The 20,408-nt window shown below is 39.4% G+C and overlaps 1 protein-coding gene across 2 annotated transcripts in view; it reads left to right on the top strand.

Annotated features, from left to right (window-relative positions):
* The window catches only part of akap6 (A kinase (PRKA) anchor protein 6), a 217,805-nt gene that overhangs the window by 67,993 nt on the left and 129,404 nt on the right, over positions 1-20,408 (top strand). For both annotated transcript variants that reach the window (XM_084914965.1, XM_084914966.1), the window contains exons 12-13: positions 4,733-4,829; positions 6,588-6,790. In XM_084914965.1, the coding sequence (XP_084771091.1) occupies positions 4,733-4,829; positions 6,588-6,790 (300 nt within the window). The remainder of the gene's footprint in view (positions 1-4,732; positions 4,830-6,587; positions 6,791-20,408) is intronic.

Below are 20,408 nucleotides of genomic sequence, written 5' to 3'. Positions count from 1 at the left end.
CTTAGCAGGAACAAATCAGGGATACCAAGAGAAGGGAAGCTAAACTCAGTACAAGGCATAGGTGCCCAAACTGCCTAGGTAAAACAGGAAGTAAGTAACAAAAGAACACCTAACACAGAGATGGAGACTTAATGGGGGATGCAGGATTAAACTAAAGCTCAAAATAATACTACAAACAGGAACAAAACTAAAAATAACATATGAGAATATAAACACAGTAAAACTATTATGGGAATATCAACCCAAAAGAAAACGATTACAAGCAATAAAACCACCAAATATATTATATACAAGATTCACCACATCTGTTTTTATACTGTATGTAGCAATTACAAAAGTCCCCATCTATAGTGGTTTTTAGTAAAATATCACCGTTTTTTGATGGCTACTTCCTGCTGATAAAAGTCGAGGTTGAGATTTTCTGTGTAGACAATCCTAGACATTGAGGTAGCTTTGATTTCTTTGAGGCGCAACACTCTTATCCCTCCTGACAATACACATTCCTGAAAATAAATAAATAAAATAAAACCTTTGAAAGAGTTATCTCATGAAATTTGTCACAGCTAATGGGTCTTTTATTTTGTAATCCATAACTTTTACACACTCTCTTCTTTCTGTCAAAAAAGTAAGTCTTTATTTTCTTTACTCTACTTCCCTCCTTTTCTCTCTCTGTCTCTCTCTCTCTCTCTCACACACACACACACACACACACACACACACACATAAATACATACACACAGCCTCTTATTAAAGCCCGCTGTCTGACATGCATAAAAGCAGAGCTGCTCTGCATGCCTTATCATGGTGTGATTGATGGTTGGCTGTTCTACTCTTATCGATTCTATGCTCTCCATATATTAAACGGAGGAAACTGAGCCGAATCGCTTGTGGAATAAGGCGCTGAAATACGATCGCGCTCTGATAGCCTGGCTAATCTGCACAACCTAATTCATTCCTAACATCAGCCCAGCCCTATCCCAGAGACGCAGACAGTCACGCTGTGTTTTCTGTAGCGCTGATAGATGTATTTTATGTTTATTAGCTGTGAGGTATTTCACCAGCTTATCTGGAAATTAAGTGGGGCAGAGTGGCCGCTGAGTCTGTAAAATTACTCAATCAGCCGTGAGATTTGGAGTAATTTACAACATTTGCAAGGCAGTAATGATTGCAGAAAGCAGACAGTCATGTTTTGTTTGGATAATGCTGATATATGAATGTGTTTTTGGGAGCACAGTGAGGAGATAGTATAGTTGATGGTTTGAGTTTTCCGAGAGATACTTTATTGTTTATCTGTGAAATGTAATATGTGCAGGACAGCTTCACCGCTATCTGCTCACATCCTTTTAAAGCCGGAGATGTGTGGTTTTTATACGACACAAAGAACTACACTAGTGTAAACCTGTGGCTAAAGCACAGAACTAACACATCCTGGGTTGAGGATTCGGTTTCTGGCACGTGATGATCCGACATTCACGTCAAGATATTTGGGAAACATCTGTATCAATCAAGGAGTTGGTTATTGAGGTGACACTGAATGATTTTATGATGAAGCTAATCCTCTTTTCCACATACATTACTATAATCCTGTGAGAGGGTTAAAACACTTTATCCCATTTGTCTCAACTGTGTATATCCTACTCCATAAATATTGGTGGTGTGGCGGTCTGACCTTGTCATGTGTTGACTGATGCCGTCACCCGCCCATCCCTCATGGCAGGACTGTCACAGGCTGAGTTCGCACTGTCTGCTATTTAGCAGGGTTTGCAATACAGTGTTTCCCACAGAACTAGATAATATTTGTGGCAACAGTGGGAGTTCACTCATATTTTCTTGACTGTTACCTCTAATACTATAGCTTATTATTTGTGATAATAAATAACTGATCAGATGTATCTTCAGTAAGTCTCCCAGTCTCAGAGTGAACTCTGATTCTGGACTGCAGTCCTGCTGAGTGGCACATGAACTCACTGCACATGAGTAGCCTTCCAGTTCGCAGCAGAGCTCTAGAGCAGACCAAGGACTTTCTGGAGAAACAGATGAAGGATTTCAAGTCCCACCAAAGTAACAACCTAGAGCCAGATTTAACATTCACATTCACTTCTATGGGCAATTTAGAATCACTTATTAACCAAACCCACTAACTGAATGCGTTTTTGGACTTTGTCAGTTAAACATGATACTTAATTGTATCTCAACCAATTATTACTGCCATCACTGTTCTTTAAAGGGTTTTACACTCTTATCCTGTTTCTAAGTATAATTTCATTGGACTGAAAAAAAACCCCACCACACAGTCTCTCAGTCCTCTTTCTCTCACCGTCTCTCTTTTTTGCTATGATTTAAAACTTTTGAGACAGATTTGCAAGACCTTTGCCATCTTGTGTCTTTTGTCCCAGTTTTATCCTATTTTAGCAACGTGTCTTTACCACAACCTGGAGAAGCAGCTTTAATGCAATGATCTTTCAGGATTTTTTTCCCCAATATATTGATGAGTATTGTTTCCATTTAATGCACACTACACTTCTTACTCTTATTTTTTATGTTGCATGAAAATCGTGTTTTCATTTTTGCACAGCATGTGCAGTGTACAAATTTCTCTTGAGATCAGGCTGATCAGACTGCATCACAAATACACACATACAAACATTTACACCGTGGGTGTGTGTGTCTCGAAAGCACTGTGTGTGTGTGTGTGTGTGTGTGTGTGTGTGTGTGTGTGTGTGAGTATGTGCGTGCAGCATTTCCCACTGCAGCACAGCAGGATGTCAGGAGTGGTTAAATTGTGAGACCTCGGCACCTTGAGGCTGTCTCACACACACGCACACATGCACACACACACACACCGTGTTTTCATATCTTTGTGGGGACATCTAATTGACATAGTGCTTTCCCTAGCCGCTTACCCTAACCCTAGCCATCAAAAATGAATGCCTAACCCTAACCCTTAGCCTAAACCTAACCATAACCATAATGAAATAATCCTGACACTAAAACCACATTTTGAGTCTGAAAAATGCCTTCAAACTCGTGGGGACCGTGTTTTTGTCCCCATAAGGGCGGTTGGTCCCCACAAACATGGTAAACTTCCAATTTTTGGTCCCCGCAAACATATGTAAACACACACACACACACACACACACACACACACACACACACAAGCTTGTCTTTATCACTTCAAAAGACATTGACTTGCATTCTCTTCCTAAGGACAACTAACCATCACCTTAGCCTGTACCTCACGGTGTCCTATTATTAAACCAAGATTTCATACAAAAAATCTCACGGTTTACCTCATGTCAACGTTGCAACTTCCCAAAATGCGACAGTGTAAACACATTTATGAGTAACAAAATATGAGTAATACAACAGCACATATCCACACACACGCACACACATACACACACACGCATCAGATCAAAAAAAGGCTATAATGGTGTTCAGAGACCTGACTGGAGTGTTTCCCAACACCGCCTCAGGCAGCTCTGTGCCTCCATCCATCCATCTATCCATCCATCCTTCTGTCCACCCATATCATAGCTTATTTTTTGCTTCTCTTTTATCTTCCCTTCTCTTTGTGTGTTTCCTGCTTACATTACCACAATTATGCTTTTTTTTCTTGTCTTTGTTAATCTGCTACCCTTCTCTTGTTTACATAGACCCGTGTAAGTGGACAGAGAGAAAATGATTTTCACAGTCAAGTGTTGTTTTTAAACCATGTTAATAAGAAAATGAAGTTTACTGCACAGTAGTAACCGTCAATCACAAGGTAGCCACACCCAAGATTCTCTCCTATGTTGTTTGTTTTACTCAAAATAGCATCAGACATTGTAAAATGAATATCATGCATTATTAGGTGATACTTAAAGCTAGCAATTTAGACTACAAACGCAGCAGAAACCCGAGGTGATATATCTAGTGAGTACGGAGCCCCGCAGGGGACATGGGAGAAAAAAAAAATTAAGACGGACTTTTGCGAGATCTCGCAAAACTAACTCGGGATCTCGCAAAACTTTTGCGAGCTCTCGCAAAACAAACTCGGGATCTCGCAAAACTTTTGCGAGCTCTCGCAAAACAAACTCGGGATCTCGCAAAACTTTTGCGAGATCTCGCAAAACAAACTCGGGATCTCACAAAACTTTTGCGAGATCTCACAAAAGTTTTAGCCGCATTCTTCAGACGCCGGCTCGAAGCCGACCGGGAGGTCGAGGCACGATGTGCCGGGAAAGCGGTGTTCCTCCCGGCTGTAGTAGGTCTCGACCTCCCATTAGCTCGAAGCTAACGGGAAGAATGCGGCTAAAACTTTTGCGAGATCTCGCAAAAGTTTTGCGAGATCCCGAGTTTGTTTTGCGAGATCCCGAGTTTGTTTTGCGAGATCCCGAGTTTGTTTTGCGAGATCTCGCAAAAGTTTTGCGATATCCCGAGTTTGTTTTGCGAGAGCTCGCAAAAGTTTTGCGAGATCCCGAGTTTGTTTTGCGAGATCTCGCAAAAGTTTTGCGAGATCCCGAGTTAGTTTTGCGAGATCTCGCAAAAGTCCGTCTTAATTTTTTTTTCTCCCATGTCCCCTCCGGGGCTCCGTAAGTGAGGATTAGAAACATGAAGCACTTCTTTTTACAATCACTGGAGTCGCCGCCCTGCTGGACTTTATAAAGAATGCAGGTTTGTTTTCATCTTGTCTGATGAACTCTCTGGATTCTGGTGATGATCTGCATCTGTTTCTCTATGTGTGTTTTAGAGTTTCAAGCTAAACGTGGACAGTCGTGCCGCTCTGAAGGAAAGCATAATGGAGGAAGGCAAAGCGCTGCTCACCATCATCACCTTCCACCAGTCTGGTATTTTCTTGCACGTATTCATATTCTTTCACATATCAAATATGCACACACACACAATAACAGGATACACATTGAAACACACACACACACAGGTGGCCATAATGGAGCCCCGACCCTATTCCATTCATTATTAATATTTGGATTAACAGAGCGACCTTCAGAGAGGAGACCTCATATGAATGTAGCCGAAAGAGAGACTGGGAGAGATAAAGACAAAGAATGAGATGAGTCGGGAGAAAAGAAGAAGGAAAGAGAAAAAGAAAAGAAAAACATCAGGCAGGGGAAAGAAACATTGAGTATACAGTAACGGCGTATTTTTTCAGAATTTCTGAAGCTAAAGATGGAAAAGAGAGAACCGAGAAAGAGAGAAAGCTGTGTTGTTTTCAAATATCTGAGCAGTAATAGTGTGTTGGGATTTGGGAATATTTGTTGCTTACCAACTTGATAACATAACAGACTCACTAAGATGAATAATTACAAACTAAACAACTTGAACTACAGATTTCTGAAGAGGTTTTGATGAAAATGGTCCGATGATGGGGATTGTTCTGCCACTCATGCATCAGATTTCTAGAAAATCAAAATGTGCAGAGATAATTGATCTCTAATGAACATCCCAGCAGAACTCAGTTATTCAGGGCCAGATTTCCAGGGAAGACAGAGAAGATGGAGGAAGGTGCTCCACTTCCTAAAAGCTCCAAAACCTTTTTAGCTTTTTCATTAAGCAGAAATGCGTCAGAGTGGCGTACACTCTGTGGAATAACCAGACTACAGTCACCACGAGCACATGACTGTAATAAGTGATAAATTTGACTGATTATGGTTTGGTCATTCGCATCACTTTTTGATGTTATTATGCAACCGTATATCTGGAGACTTTCCTGAGGGACCTCTAGTTTGTAGCAAAATTAGAGACTTGAATCATCATTCAGCCAAGACAATAAAACCATGATTTTAATGCCATTTGTCACCTCGTTAGCATGCAGCCTATCTGCAGCCTACAACACAGAAAAAAAAGCTTAAAGATTAAGGATACCAACAGGCCTATGGGTGGAAACTGGGATTTAGCCCAAGGGAAGTGAAATCTATCACTATATACACTAGAAAATATTTATGACTTCCAGGAATTAGAATTTGTATACCTTTGTAAAGTCTGAATAACGATAAAAACCTGCCTTTGCGTCACTTTCATTGCCACTATCCTTGTTCTTATACTTTCTGAAAAGCGTAAATGAATGTAGTCACTACTGACCTATGTTTTGTAGGGGTGTTTCAAAGGTAGCCCATCCATTTAATGGATAATTAGCGTTTATTTCAACCTGGCTTAGTTCCCATTATCGTACACACTTTGCACTCTGCGACTCTGTTGTAGAGATTCGTATCAGAGCAGCTGTTGCAAGATACCTGCAGCACTCAAAAAATGTCATTTTCTGAGCCACAAAAGCCACATTAAAAGGAAAACGCTCTGGGCCGAAATAAGCCGGAATTATCCTTTAAGGATGAAAATAAAAGTATGACATTACATTCACTTAACATAATGTGGATTTAAAAGTTTTTTAAAAGATATTGTGGTCTTAGAAAAGCTCGTCTTTAGTCAGATAGAGGAATGGAATTATGGGTATAATTTTTCTCACCGTAACTATCCTAAGTCTCTCTTTCTCCCTTTCATTATTATCCTCTCTCTGTTTGTCTTTCTCTGTGTTATCCATGGCTCTCTCTCATTTTTTCAATTTTATCCCTATGTCTGTCACCCTCCAGGTCTGAAGGATATCCTCCATATGGTTTCCAGCCAATGGGATCAGCTCCAGCGGCAGATCCGGCGCCAGCATAGCTGGATGCTCCGCGCCCTCCGCTGCATCCAGGCCCGCCTCCTCTATACCAACCAGTTACACGAGCCCTTCACAGCCCCAGGGGACCCGTCAGCCAATTGGCTGCCTTCTTGCCCAGCAGACGGCCTCAAGGTAAAAATAGCAGCGGTGGTTTTTATTTTCTGTTTAGCTTCGAAGCTTTCGGTTATTCTGCTCATCTGCTTATTGTTTGTTTTTTATTCCTTGATTCATATCCCTCCATTTCCTCCCTGGTTGATCCCTATCATCCCTGTGTCTTACTGTCTCTCTCTCTCACACACACAGACACACACACTTGGACTCAGTTGCTCAGTGTATAAATTTAATTTTTTATTTCCTGGCAGTCCCAAAATTTGGATCTTAACTGTGCAAAAAAAAGCTGCCTGAAGCCTACATCAGTATCTTGTCAAAATAAAATACTGAAAACTTTTTTTTAAATATATTTTACACTTCACACTCTTTAACTGACCTTTAGTACCTTCATTCTTGTCCATCTGTTCAGACTTTAACTTTCTTCTACCTTTATCACATTTTTCCTTGTTTTTCTTCCCTCCTGTACGCGTCTACCTTCAGCTGTTTTATCCCATTTTCTTGCTGTGTTTATAAAAAATGTTTTCCTTCATTTTCCTTGATTAAGTTTATTACTCATTTCTGCTCTGGATATATCCTTTTGTAAACAGGTCCTTCCCTTCTTCCCTCTTTCCAACCTGTTGGGCTTTCATTTCCCTTCCTTTGATCCATTTTCATTCTTTCCTCATTCTCATTTAATCACTTTCATCTTGTTTTATTTTCTGTATTTCTCTTCCGTATTGCTCTCTCCTTTTCTTTCTCCTCTTCTGTTCCCCTCCTTCTTCTCCTGCAAACCTGACTCTGGTTGTTTTCAGATTGTTTAGTTGCAATTAGAGCTGCAGCAGGCTGATCACTGTGATCAGTCAACAGTGACAGCCATTAGCCAGCTACCACCTCTATGTGCGTGCGTGTTTTGTGTACATCTTATAGTGAAAGTGTAATTTTGTATGTGTGCGTATCAGTGTTTTCCTGTGTATGTGTGTGTGTGTGTGTCCATTAGCTGCTTGGCCACAGCACATTAACAGTCCATTCATTATCTGTGTGAATCTCTCTCTGCACTTAATGCTTTGATCCGTAAAACCCCCAAACAACAAACTAAGGTGTGAACCCACTGAATTATTACTGTTCGCTGCTTCAGAGCACAAACACACACAAGGCATGTCAGCATCACAGGTTTCCCATACTTCTGTGATATTTTAAATTATTCAGTGTGTGTCTGTTCTGGGCAGGTGAACAATGAACCCAAACTAACCGATGTACAAATCCTGCAAGATCCTCCATCTGTAGGAGACAATCTGACTTCCAGTGTTGTAACCAGAGGTGCTTTTAAGTCTTTCTGGTCGACTGTCCGCCCACAATACAACATTTGTGCCAGTGTAGAACCTATAGTCATGTGCTAAAATGTCTAGCAGCTACATAGAGAGGTGTATGTGCTTTGGATTGGGTGAAACCATACACTATATATAAAAGATAAAAGTTGCCAGAGTGATGTCATTCTTTGTTTTGTTTTTAAGCCTTGATTTCAGCAGTTTGTTCATTACCATCATGTTTTTTTAAGGATTTCATCATATTTAGCAAGAGAGTGGAGTGCTACCTTTGCAAAAAAAACAAGCCCCTAGCATTAGCTGACTAATGCTAGGGGCTTGTTTTTTTGCTTTAAAAATATACAGGCAAATCAACCAGGCACACATAAATTCTAATTAATATAAATATATAAATACACTGGAATTGCATTCACAGGATGGATTGCTATAATAATTAGAAAGGTATATTATTTGTCACATAATATCATTAAAATTATAACTTAAGCCTCAATAATGTTGAAATGGAGATTGGAGTTATCAAACTCAAAGCAAGACACAAGAAATAGAAAGTGGATTTTGCATAAAATATGAAAAATGATTACTAAAAGGTCAAATGAGAGTTCTGAGAGAGAGCTAACAAGAACATTTGTTACAAACACAAATGAAGTTAAAATGGCAAACTGACAAACAAGCTGAAGCAAAACTAGACTCAACCTCAACAAAGGGGAGCCTAAAAGACAAAGTGGGAACAAACATTAATTAAATTAACTAAAAGCTAAAGAAATAGCAGCTAGTGACTTCTACTTAAAATGAATTATATTTCACGATTTTTTTGGGGGGAAAAAGACAAGTTTAAATCATGTGGCGAGCATTTTAAGGCAAGTAAAAGCCAAGTTTAAAGTGAACCTTATCTACTGGTACAAAGGATGAAACCTGGACCTGAGCCCAGGTCAAGAACAAAGTTATTCAATGCAAGTTGGAGTTGAGTTTAAAATAATTCAAACCCCTTTTTATTCAGGAGAAGTCCAGTTTTTGACTACGTTGCAGTTCATTGAAGCCAGGCCTAAGTTTATTCTCAGAACATTCAACTCAAGTCTAGACTAGGGTCAAATTAACAGCGAAAACAGTGAATTCTTCCCCAGTCAAACACGAATGAGGACTCGTTAAAATAATGAAGTAAATTTTATGGAATCATCAAGACCTCATCAAATTAATAAATTCATTAACAGCAGAATTCCAACCAGTATTTTCATGGTATACAGATGTATTTTTTAGCCCTGTTAGGCAAATCTCATATAAAGTATGTGTATCTAAGACAGCTCCAGGTAATATCTTAAGACGTTAGAGACAGAGTTTTGTCTGTTGGTCCTCAAAATAACTCAGTAGCAAGCCTCATATCTGGTGATACCTAAAAGGAAAACGATGATTCTTGCAAGATTGATGAGTTTGTGTAGTGCACTCAGCAGATACTTTCCTCAAAGCTATGAGATCTATCAAAACATGTTCAGTTCTGAGCAAACAGCACACGCGAGTGGATATTGCACTGTAAGACTGTATTGTATTTTGATGTATATTTTAACAAGAAAATAAGACCATCATAGACAACACCTGAGCTCTTTCCGGTGCATTCCAGTGTGTTGCTGTTCTTGTTGACCGGCTTTCGGGAATGTTTAAAAGTCACATTGTAGTAGAGTAGATATCTCCAAAGTTAGCTACAAGTAGATCTCAAAGTTAATGACCACATATTTTTAATGTTATTCTGTATATACCTGTGATCAGGAAGCACAGCAATGTGAGCGCAGAGGGATTCAGTAGCTTGCTCAGTGCATTTAATGTTATGGATAATTGGTAACATTTCACTTTTTTTTATTATCACAAGTCACATGAATTCAGCACCATCAGACAGCTTGATAATGTGCAGGAAATAAGAAATAATCTAGCTTTACTGTGTGTTCATTATCTGCCAGTGCTCTTTAATGACAATCAGATGCATGGCCTAATTACTGCTACACACACACGTGCATGTGTGTGTGTGTGTGTTTTGAGGGAACAAGGTCAACCAAGGGCATTTTGTTTACATGCTTGCATGCATCTGTGTTTATGGGCCTTGGTAAAAAAGAATGATACAATGACCAAGGGCAGAGGGTAGGTAGATGCACTGCAGTTCATTTGTTGTGCATGTTTTCAGAGCAGTAATGGCCATGAGTATTTATTAGTGTCTACATATGTGTGTGTGTGTGTGTGTGTGTGTGTGTGTGTGTGTGTGTGTGTGTGTGTGTGTGTGAGAGAGAGAGAGGGAGTTTAAATGAACGTAACCTTGACTAAAGGGCAAAATAAAGGGCAAATTGGAATAAATTTATCAAATTATGAAGCCTTGTACAATATTTATAACCAGCGGATTCACTATTCATTACAAAAGATTAAATACCAACTTGTATCAATAATTCATCCTCTTAATCTTCATTTTTAGTGCAATTAAGAGCAGAGGCAAATGACATATTTCACACCCGGCTCGAGATGGTTAGCATGCAATTTAGTGACTGTGACTGCTTCTCTGTGGGCTGCTGGTGCCTCTGCAGCTGGATATATCATATAATTAGGCACATTTATCTAAATGCATTATCATCTGCAGCAAATAATGACAGCACTCATAACATTACTTAACTTTTTGTAACAGTTTTTCTAAAAGAAGAAATATAGAAATCTGGTCATGAGCCAACAACTTAAACGTAAAAATAACCTGTAACATAATTTGAGGGTGAAATACTCCTCTGTTCTTATTCCCTGGATGTGTGAGCTTTGGTTTTGCACTTGGTGTCAATTTGTTTTCACTGTGCTGCTTAGTTTTAATTTCTTATTTGGTATTTCATGAGGTTTAAGCACCAAACGTGGGTTAAAATATCCCCCTTCACAGAATTAACATTGCATGTTGACAAATTGCGGTAAAGGGTACAGAGTGACAAGTGACCCCATCAAATGCATGTATAATGCGCTATTATACATTATGTACAATACTGTGTGATTATGACGTCATAGTGGCTATATAGGATACAACCAAGTCAATGAGCAGTGCATTAACAAAAGGTAACTGGTTTTGTTTCCAGTGTACAAATGCTGGTGCTTTCCAGTGCTGAACTTATATTATTAGCATTCAACCATTTATATTAACATAGGAGCATTTCATATGAACACAGTTTGCCTTTTTGTGGCAAATATTAAAGTGGCTTTGGTGCCATTTCATTTTTAGTTGTAAGTTCAAAAAATAATCGACTAAATGCTGAAAAAGTCAGATATGATCTCTGCCATGTAATCAAAACACAAACAGAAAAATCAGCTCTAGATTTCACCATGTTTACCATGCTCTGTTAAAATAAAAAAAAAAGTCAGATTCATGGCAACTTTACCATTTTTCTCAAGTAAGCTTGATCACTTAAGACTGACTTGCTTCTTAGGCAGCTGATATAAGTTGCATTGCACTTTTGGAAACTTGAAGGTTTATATTTTTGCTTTAACGTCGTTCACTCTGTCAAATTTCAATTTCTGACTCAGAGCATTTTGTCCTTGTTCGCTCCCCCTCTATTAATTCTTAGCTGATATGGTCGCCGTAGCAACTACAGGTGTGGTGTGAGGTCATAAAATTAGGCTGAGCCTTAACAAGCCTCCGAAGACTAATAGCGCATGTGTGTGTGTCTCTTGGTGCTCATAACAGCTTGTTGTTATTGATGGAAACATATGTCGCTGACAAGGTTGAAGACTTTTTTGTCTTTCCGTGGTGTGATTTTTATTTATTCTGCTTTTGACTTTCATGCTCTTTCTTTTCATCAATGAAAGATAGAAAATAATGACTTTCCCCCCAATTTTCCATCCCTTCATTATCCCTCACCATTCCATTGTCCGTCTGTCCTTCCATCCATAAGTCTCGATATCTGTCTCTCCTCTGATTTCCTCTCAGTTTAAATCCCTGCAGACCTTTACATTGACACAACCTTCTTTGACTCATGATGTCTTTCCTTGTACCGTTCTTTCACTCAAGCTCCATCTTTGCCTTCATCATCTAGCTCTGTCCCTTCCCTCACCTCCCTCTCTCTGTCCGTTCATCTAGAGAGGGGTGATTCATATAAATGTCAGGAAATATCAGAGCCGGGGTGGTTGGATTAGGCAGCAAGTGGAAGATACACTGATACCAGCAAATATAACGCCGCGACAGGACGGCCAACACCGGGGATTAGGACTCACACACACACACAAGCAGAGACACCGCGCATGTGTGTCATATGACAGTATTGCGTTATGTGACTTTGTCAGTGTGTCGCTGCATTTTAAAGATTTGTTGTACATGTGCGAAGAGTGTTTTATTGCATATTGAAGATGAAGGCAAGGGTTGCGTGTGTGTTTTGGCAGGGGTGGGTGAACATGGAAAAAGAGAGCGCGCACGCACGAGAGACATAGAAAGGTGTTTAATACGAGTGTGAAAGCAGTGTAATATTTAACAGCTTAGCAGGATTTGTCTGTCACATTACAGGGGATTGTACCGAGTCTGCTAACACACACACACTTACACAGACACACAAACGTGCGCGTGTTGAAAAGGTGAATGGATGTTTTCGGAGACAGCTGCTGAATCTGGATCTTTTTCTCTGGAGTTTCATCACTCAAATATTATAAAACTGCCACCATGTTTAGACAGCGTATTACAAATGTGGGGGGATATTTGACAAGAACAAAGTATGAACATGATGGAGGGGAAGATGGAGGAACTTTCTCTCAGTAAATCTAAAGTTTGAAATGAAATTTCTCAAAAACAAAACATTATAACATTAATCTGTTTAATTAATTGTAATGAAATAAATCAAGATTTATGTCGCTCTTTATAGAAATTCACAGAAATCCACAAGTAAATGGAATATATAATGAAATAAAACAGGTGAGGATATTTAGTTACACTAACTCTAATGGGTTACATAACCATCAGTTTACCACAATCCTAAAAGCACCACATAGTGACTAACATTAACCATCTCAGTATAATGCAGTGTTCTGCTGTGAAAAACTTTGGTCCTGGTGAATGTTTGAAATGTTCCATCCATCCTGTTACTGTTGCACACTAAGTACACCCCAAGGAATAAAAACAGCACTCTCCCATTTGTAGGGCAGCGAAGAGCTTGTGAACCACTACAAAAACACTGGCATTGATCCGCGACGTTCTTTTGACACACAAAGTCAACTGTATAAGATACATGCAGTGACTTAGATATATGCAAAAAGAGGTATAATAAACAGTACACTGGCTGTTAGATCAATAAATATTACATTGCTTAAAGCAGGTCAGCGCCTAACTGTGTGAAACAGCCATACATCTAACAGCCTACTAACCCTAACCCTAGAGGTTCAGACTTAAAATTAATTTGAATAAAAATTTGTCTTAATTGCACTAACATTTAAATTTCAGCCATATTTTCCCATATGTTTCATCTGCTCTAGGTGTTTTGGTGTGCATGCTTAAAATCTACACTTTGCTCAAATGCTGCATATACATCAAATTCATCTTTCACGTGTCAGGAACATGCCAATTTCCACCGAGGGGTTCGGAGGGGTTGATGTGAGTTTGAGGTGTGTCATGGATGGTGCGTTGTAAGGAAGTTGATTTGTTGACATTAGACCAGCCCCTCATGTCCAAAGGGACTAGCCTTTGGACATGAGGGGAAACAAATCCTATTAGAGAGCTGAACCTAACACCTGGCTATCCACCTACCCCCCCCGCCACTTTTCCCCAAGAACACAATTTTTTCTCTCATGTTTCAGTTTTAAACACAAGTATAGCATATAAATGTGTATGAAAGTTTGTGTGTGTAAGAGTGAGAAATTTACAGGTAAAACTGCTAAGTGGCCTCCGTAGGTTTGTCCTCACAGAGTATGAGCTGTGTAAAAAATGTGTGTGTGTGTGTGTGTAAAGCACTTGTACATTTGTGATTGTGACTGTTGGCACTTGTATGGTGACTCTGAATGTGTATGTATGTGTGTGTGCGTCTTATCAGTGTGGCTGGTGGAGACAGCTTGTTGGCCCCAGGCCTCCATTTCACCCTACAGACCACACAGAGAAGGACGGGGGGGAGGAAGGGAGAGAGTGAGAGAAGGGGGGAGGGGAATACAGCAAGTAGGTAGTGAAAGAAGAATGAAACAAGGTGGGGTCAGATGAAGAGTCAGTCTGTTGCCTTACAGACTGGTAGCAGATGAAAGACGGGGAAAAAACCAACCAAACTCAGACTTTGAAGAGGTGAAATATTCAGTAGAGATTTAGCATCCACTATTTCCAACTCTGTCGTTTGTAACACACCTTACAACATAAAATGACTTTACCAAGCACAAATTTGTTACCATAAAAATGGATCTGAAGGATAAAAGGCCTCAGTTCAACATGTCCATATGAAACATGAGTCAAAGTCAAAGCAAGTGAAAAACGAATGGGTGAAGAGTGTCATGGATGTCACAAGCAAGCAGTGATATGCTCGAGAGCAGAGCTCCACCTGAAATGAGAAATGGTGATTTATTGCAGGGCTCAAATTCCTATAAATATCATGATTCAACATTTAGCTATAATTTAGTCGTTTTAGCAAATGCATGAAAAGCAGGTGGAGCTGAAACAGAGAAATGGAACTGCTCCTTTTGTGTAAGTTATTTCTGAAATCAGAGCATTGAACACCGCAGAGTATTTTTGAAACTGAGGAGTGAAGAAGTCACATGGAGAGGAAAGGGGGCTAAAGTAAGGATAAGAAGAAGCAGAAGAAAAGATCGCAGGCAGTGGAGGAGGTGTTGGAGGAGTGGAGGTGATAGAGATCCAGTTTTGGTTGACTCTGAGCATGGAGACTGAAGCGTCCTGAACATGCAGAGTGGCTCATCTCCCCCTCTGAGTGATTTAAATATTGACCTCAGGTTATTACGAGCTTTTTAAATCAAATTACTGAGTGTTGGACTCCTGCCTGATACCTGATATAGCCAATCAGACGGCTTGTCCCGCTCCCGGAGCTCCACCACACAGCACTTTACATAAATTAAGATTAAAGTTAGGAAGTTTGGGAGTTAGTTTAACCACGCAGTGACACTATATCAAGATAGTTTGTGTTAAAAAAAAATCTCAGTGTTGGTGTTAATCCCTGGTTGAAGATCTGCAAAGCTGCATTTCCAGGACATTTGAAAGCGATAAAACTTGGTGCTTACACCTGGAGGGTTTTCATGTTACACAGCAAGCAAGCTTCACACCAACAACACTGTAGGTTGTTAAAAATGAATAAAAAGATGAAAATGTGATGGATTAGGGATACAGTGTCCTCCATAATGTTTGAGACACAGACACATTTTTTGTAGTTTCACCTCTGTACACGTCCACAGAGGACTGTAAACCAAACAATCGAAATGTGACTGAAGTGCAGGCTTTCAGCTTTAATTCAATGGGTTTTCCCAAAAAAATAGCATGAACTGTTTAAAAATTGCAGCCATGTTTATACACACTCTCCTATTTTCAGAGGTTCATAATTGACTGGAAGGGCTAACGTAGATTTAAATATTTAATGCTTACAAATCATGGACATCACAACATGTTGTGTTTCCTCCCTTGAGTTGCTAAACTCTCACTGAAGCCACCTTGAGTTGCTCCAGTTGTTTGTGGGTCTTTCTGCATTCAGTTTTGTCTTCAGTAGCCAAAAACATGCTCTTTGGGGTTGAACTCACGTGACTGATTGGTCATTGAAGATGATCCCATTTTTTTTCCTTGTTACACTTTTGGGTTGCATTATGCTTTGGGTCATTATCCATCTGCCCCAGTGACAGCTGGGACAGGCTCCAGCCCCCAGTGACCCTGAACTGGATAAGAATAAAATAGATGGAGGGATGCTTTATAGGGTTGAGGATAGATATCACAGAATTATACCAGACAACAAAAGTATTACTAAAGGAAAGCATACCTACTCTAAATACAGCAACTTAAATTTCGCAACATATAAGACAACAAATACCCTTTTAAATTTAAAAATAAAAACTGAAAAACATTATTGTGAACTTTAATTAGTTACATTTAAAACACTTCCTGATGTTTTGACCAAATGGTTGACCTTCATGTATAAGTTAAAGCTGATCGTTGTCTAGAGCGAAACTTTCTGTTCGTGTTGATACAACGTGCTATGGACGTTTTCTGGTTTTGTAATCCCTCATTAAGTGCATATGTATTCACGATGAATTCATGATGATGTTTTGTATAAATGACACATCTGTTTTCCGGTTCTTAAACTCTTAGAAACTTTGACTTTCCCCTGCTGTCGTCCTCACATAGAGCCACTCGTGAAGCCAATTGAGTATAAATGACGTTATAATTGATGCTTTAGTTGAATAAAGTTGAACACGCTGAAGTTCTTAAAACTGTTTTCTGACCTTTTTGCATCAAAGCCTGCGTGATATTGAAAGCTAATTTTGTTAATTATCACCAATAATCTGCCGCAGCTCATGGAAATGACTGAAATCTGCCTAAATTAATGCTCCTCCAAACACATACGGTCAGTGAATCCACCGTTTTTTTCTTTTTTAATCCAAAAGTTGTTGAGACACAAAGTAAAAAGTGTCTCACACGCCCCTGCTCTCCTCCCTCCCACCTGCAACGTCTATAACAGCTAAATGAAATATGCAAATAATCGCCGCCGATCCCAATAAGAAATAATTAACGCTGTCTGCTCTCCGTGGCAGCAGGTATTAGCATGCCAAAGCACTCCAAAATGTAATTTATAAAGTGAGTTTAAAAAAACACCAAGCTCTTTCTGTGTCTTTGCCACCGGCAATCTGACGTTTCTAATGCACTCTGAGAGAGGGAATAAATTGATAGTGGTGGCACAGGGCTTTTTCTGTTTTAATTTTCCATTCCTGATATTTCTCAAATATTTAATTATGGGGATGGTAAAAGTGAATATGTAAAGTGGGTGTTATTTTTTTCCTTTTTTTTTGAAGCTACAGATGGTTTGTGTCATATTACCTTGTTAAACACGGATATGGCGGTGGTGATTATTAGAGGAAGTAGTTGAGTTTGATGAAAGTTGAAGGAAAAGCGGTGGCAGCGTTGGGCAGAGCAGTTGGTTAACGAGCCAACGCCTGGAGAGCGGAGAAATGAGTTTGCTTCCTTCAGCTCGACTCTGGTTGTTGGAAAATTAAAAAAAAGAAGAAGAAGAAGTTTGGGTTTTTCATCTCCAGCTTTCTCTTAGTGGTGGGAGGTGAATTCTTTCACCATACATGTCTGCGTTTTCTTTAATGTAAACGTTTATTTATTTAGAAAAAAATAAGGTTGATCCACTCATCCAGATTGACATGAGGAGCATTAATACAAACTGTCTTACATCAGTGAGTTTGCATACTCGTAATAAGGAGTAGAATCCAGGGCTTTATTCATCTGTTTGTAGAAATAACTGTGGAAAAATCTTTTCAGCAAGCGTAAGTAAATGCAAGGACAACGTTATGAACACAAAGAAGCCTGACTTGCAGAGAAAAGGTGGAGGCCAGTGCGGAGGAAGCATTTAAAACTAGGAACCAGGAGTTTGAGCCTCATGTACATATTCAACAGAATTAACTATACGGTATATTGTAGCAGAGATTGGGAAACCAAGGCCCTCCTCGGTCAGGCACAGAAAGACCCGCATAACAGAATTAGGAAGTAGCTCTTACGAATGTTCAGGTGAGTGAATGAGACACTTACTGTGAGTCCAGATTATTCATTGTCATGTTTTTTGAATACAAAGGTATCATTCTTAATAGTTTCTACTAATTTGTAAAACTTTGTTGATGGAAAAACGAATGAAGACCAGACACATTTTTTCCCCAAACTAAGAGCCCTGAAATGTTTTTTTCTTTGAGTAAAATTGGATGGTGATTTGATCTCTACTGAGCAGTTGAGACGTAAAAACCTCCTGTCTCCTACTGCTTTGGGTATTTTCCAGCTGATTGAAAAGATGCTCTGAAACAGTGGACGCTATTTATTTTTCATTAAGGAACGTTGGCAGAGGAATTCTGCTCTGATGAAAAACCAGACACGTTTTCAAACACCCACACTCCACTCGCGCACACACAGACACACAAACACATGTTTCGTGGACACGTAAACTTACACATGAATATAAATTGACGCATCTATTGCAGATACACGCAAAACAGACACATAAAAACACAAACACTCATGAACAGACGGACTCTCTGGCTCTATTTCTCTCTCTCTCTCTCTCTCTCTCTCTCTCTGTGTTTTACACAATCACACACACACACACACACACACACAAATAGATACTGGCCTCCTGGTGACTTAATTACCCCCTCCCCATTTCTCCTCTCAAATCCACAATCAAAACCACATTTTGATATCATTTCAGTCATTTGTATTCATACATCAAGGCGGACACACTTTGTGCAAGAGCACACACACACACACACACACACACCCTCTCTGTCTCAGTTTCTGATCAAAGATCCTCCATCTTGTTCTTAAATAAAAGACAACAAGGACCACTGTAGGCTGTAATTACTGTCAGAGCGTCTGATGCCGAATTTATGTGAGTGTGTGTCTAGATGTGTGTGTCTTTTGCACCATTTAATACTATTTTAGAAATTGTGTTTGTGTACGTCATTTGTGACGGGTACCTGCAAAAAGATTTTTCTTTTTGTTTTTGTTGGCGAAGAGCCGAGCAGCAGGGCAGGCAGAGCTGTTTTCTTTGCTTTTACAATGAAAAGGAGGCCAAAGAGAGCGGGAATAAAAGTGATGAACAGAATAGTGGATGGTAAGAAAAAGAAAAGAGAAGTAGCCATGTGAGAAGCAGAAGGAGGGAAGGAGGAATGCAATGTTGAAAGGAAGGAAAAAGAAAAGCAGGATGAATGGAAGGACAGATTAGAAAAGGATGTGTGGGGGGAAAAACAGCAAGATAAATGTTAAGATGACTGTGACAAGATGAGAGCACGGGGGGGATAGATAGAAAGGGATTGGACTAAAATACAGAGGTGATGGAATGAAAACGGGCCGAAGAAATTGTGTGGGGGCGACTGAGTAAAAAAAAAATAGTTAGAGAAAGGGAGGAAGGAGAGAACGCTTAAGAAGACAAGGGAGGATGTGAAAAATGGAAAATAGTAAAGGAAGACATGAAAGAAAAATAGGTCTGCGGTAGAGAAATGAGAAGAAAAATGGGGCGATGAAGGGATAGAGGAACTGACATTAAAAAGACTAAAAAAGCTCAAATAAATGCATAGAGGGATAGTTTGACGTTTAGCATTGAAAGCAGAAGAAGTGAAAGGTGGACAGAATGGTAAGAACCGGGTTCACCCAATTAAGAGATGAAGCACAATGTGGATTAGAAAAAGACAGGTGAAAACAGACGGTGAGAAGGAGGGAGAAGAGATGGATAGAATAAGGTTTACTAGTGGAAAAAAACGAGAGGAGAATGATGGCGGTACAGAGCGACACAAATGAAGAAATGAAGAACAAAAGATGAGAGGAAGGCAGGAGGAATTGATAGAAGACTGATAAAAGCAAGGTTGAAGAGTGGAAAAGGGGGAATGCAGGATGTACGAGGGGATGGGGGGGGGGGGGGGGGGTGAAGGGATGGATGGATGGATGTGACAGAGGTGTGGAGGCTGTTTTTGTCTCTCTACCTGTGAGGCACAGTAAATCAGAGGCAGATAAGGTAATTCTGTGAGCTGTACATCATCAGGCTGCAGACAGTTTTATGGCCAGCAGATTGGCTGTAAGGGCTGCTGATTACAATGAGAGAGGGAGAGAAAGAGAGAGAGAAATTCAAGTGTTTTGTATTAAAGCTGCATCTATAAAAGTTTGATAAATAATAGAAGTATACTCTGTGATAATATACCATACTGCCGTATATTTGTGTTTTCTGGAAAACAGATGTAGTTTTTTTAATTACTTTGTTTGTTTGTCTGCTTTCATGTATCTACTTTCATGCTAAGTTATAAAAAGACACGATACAAAGCACCTCCATTAATACTTTAATTTTAGCTGAAGCCTAGTGTTTTAATAATTGAGAATTAAAAACATGTATTCAAAAATTAGACTGAAATATTGTTTCATTTTATTGACCAAGACGGTTGGAACATTGTTTAAACGGCTCAAATATTAAAATCTTAACATTAAAAATATATTTTAAGTGTTCATAACTGAGAAGGTGAAAGTACTAGCTGATTCCAACCACACCATTAAAGTTGGATAAGATCAACATTATAAAAATTTGAATGGGTTCATAAAGAGATAAAAAGGTCTGTTTGCTGACATTAATGAGCTTTGTACTTACAGAGCCTCCTCAAAGACGCCTACATAATAGTTCTGTATTGAT

This window comes from Perissodus microlepis, chromosome 19 (assembly GCF_051167445.1).
Source record: "Perissodus microlepis isolate ML-2025 ecotype Zambia chromosome 19, ASM5116744v1, whole genome shotgun sequence".
In the NCBI taxonomy this organism is placed as follows: domain Eukaryota; kingdom Metazoa; phylum Chordata; class Actinopteri; order Cichliformes; family Cichlidae; genus Perissodus; species Perissodus microlepis.
Note: the sequence above shows the minus strand (reverse complement) of the source record. Positions and strands in the feature narration are given on the sequence as shown.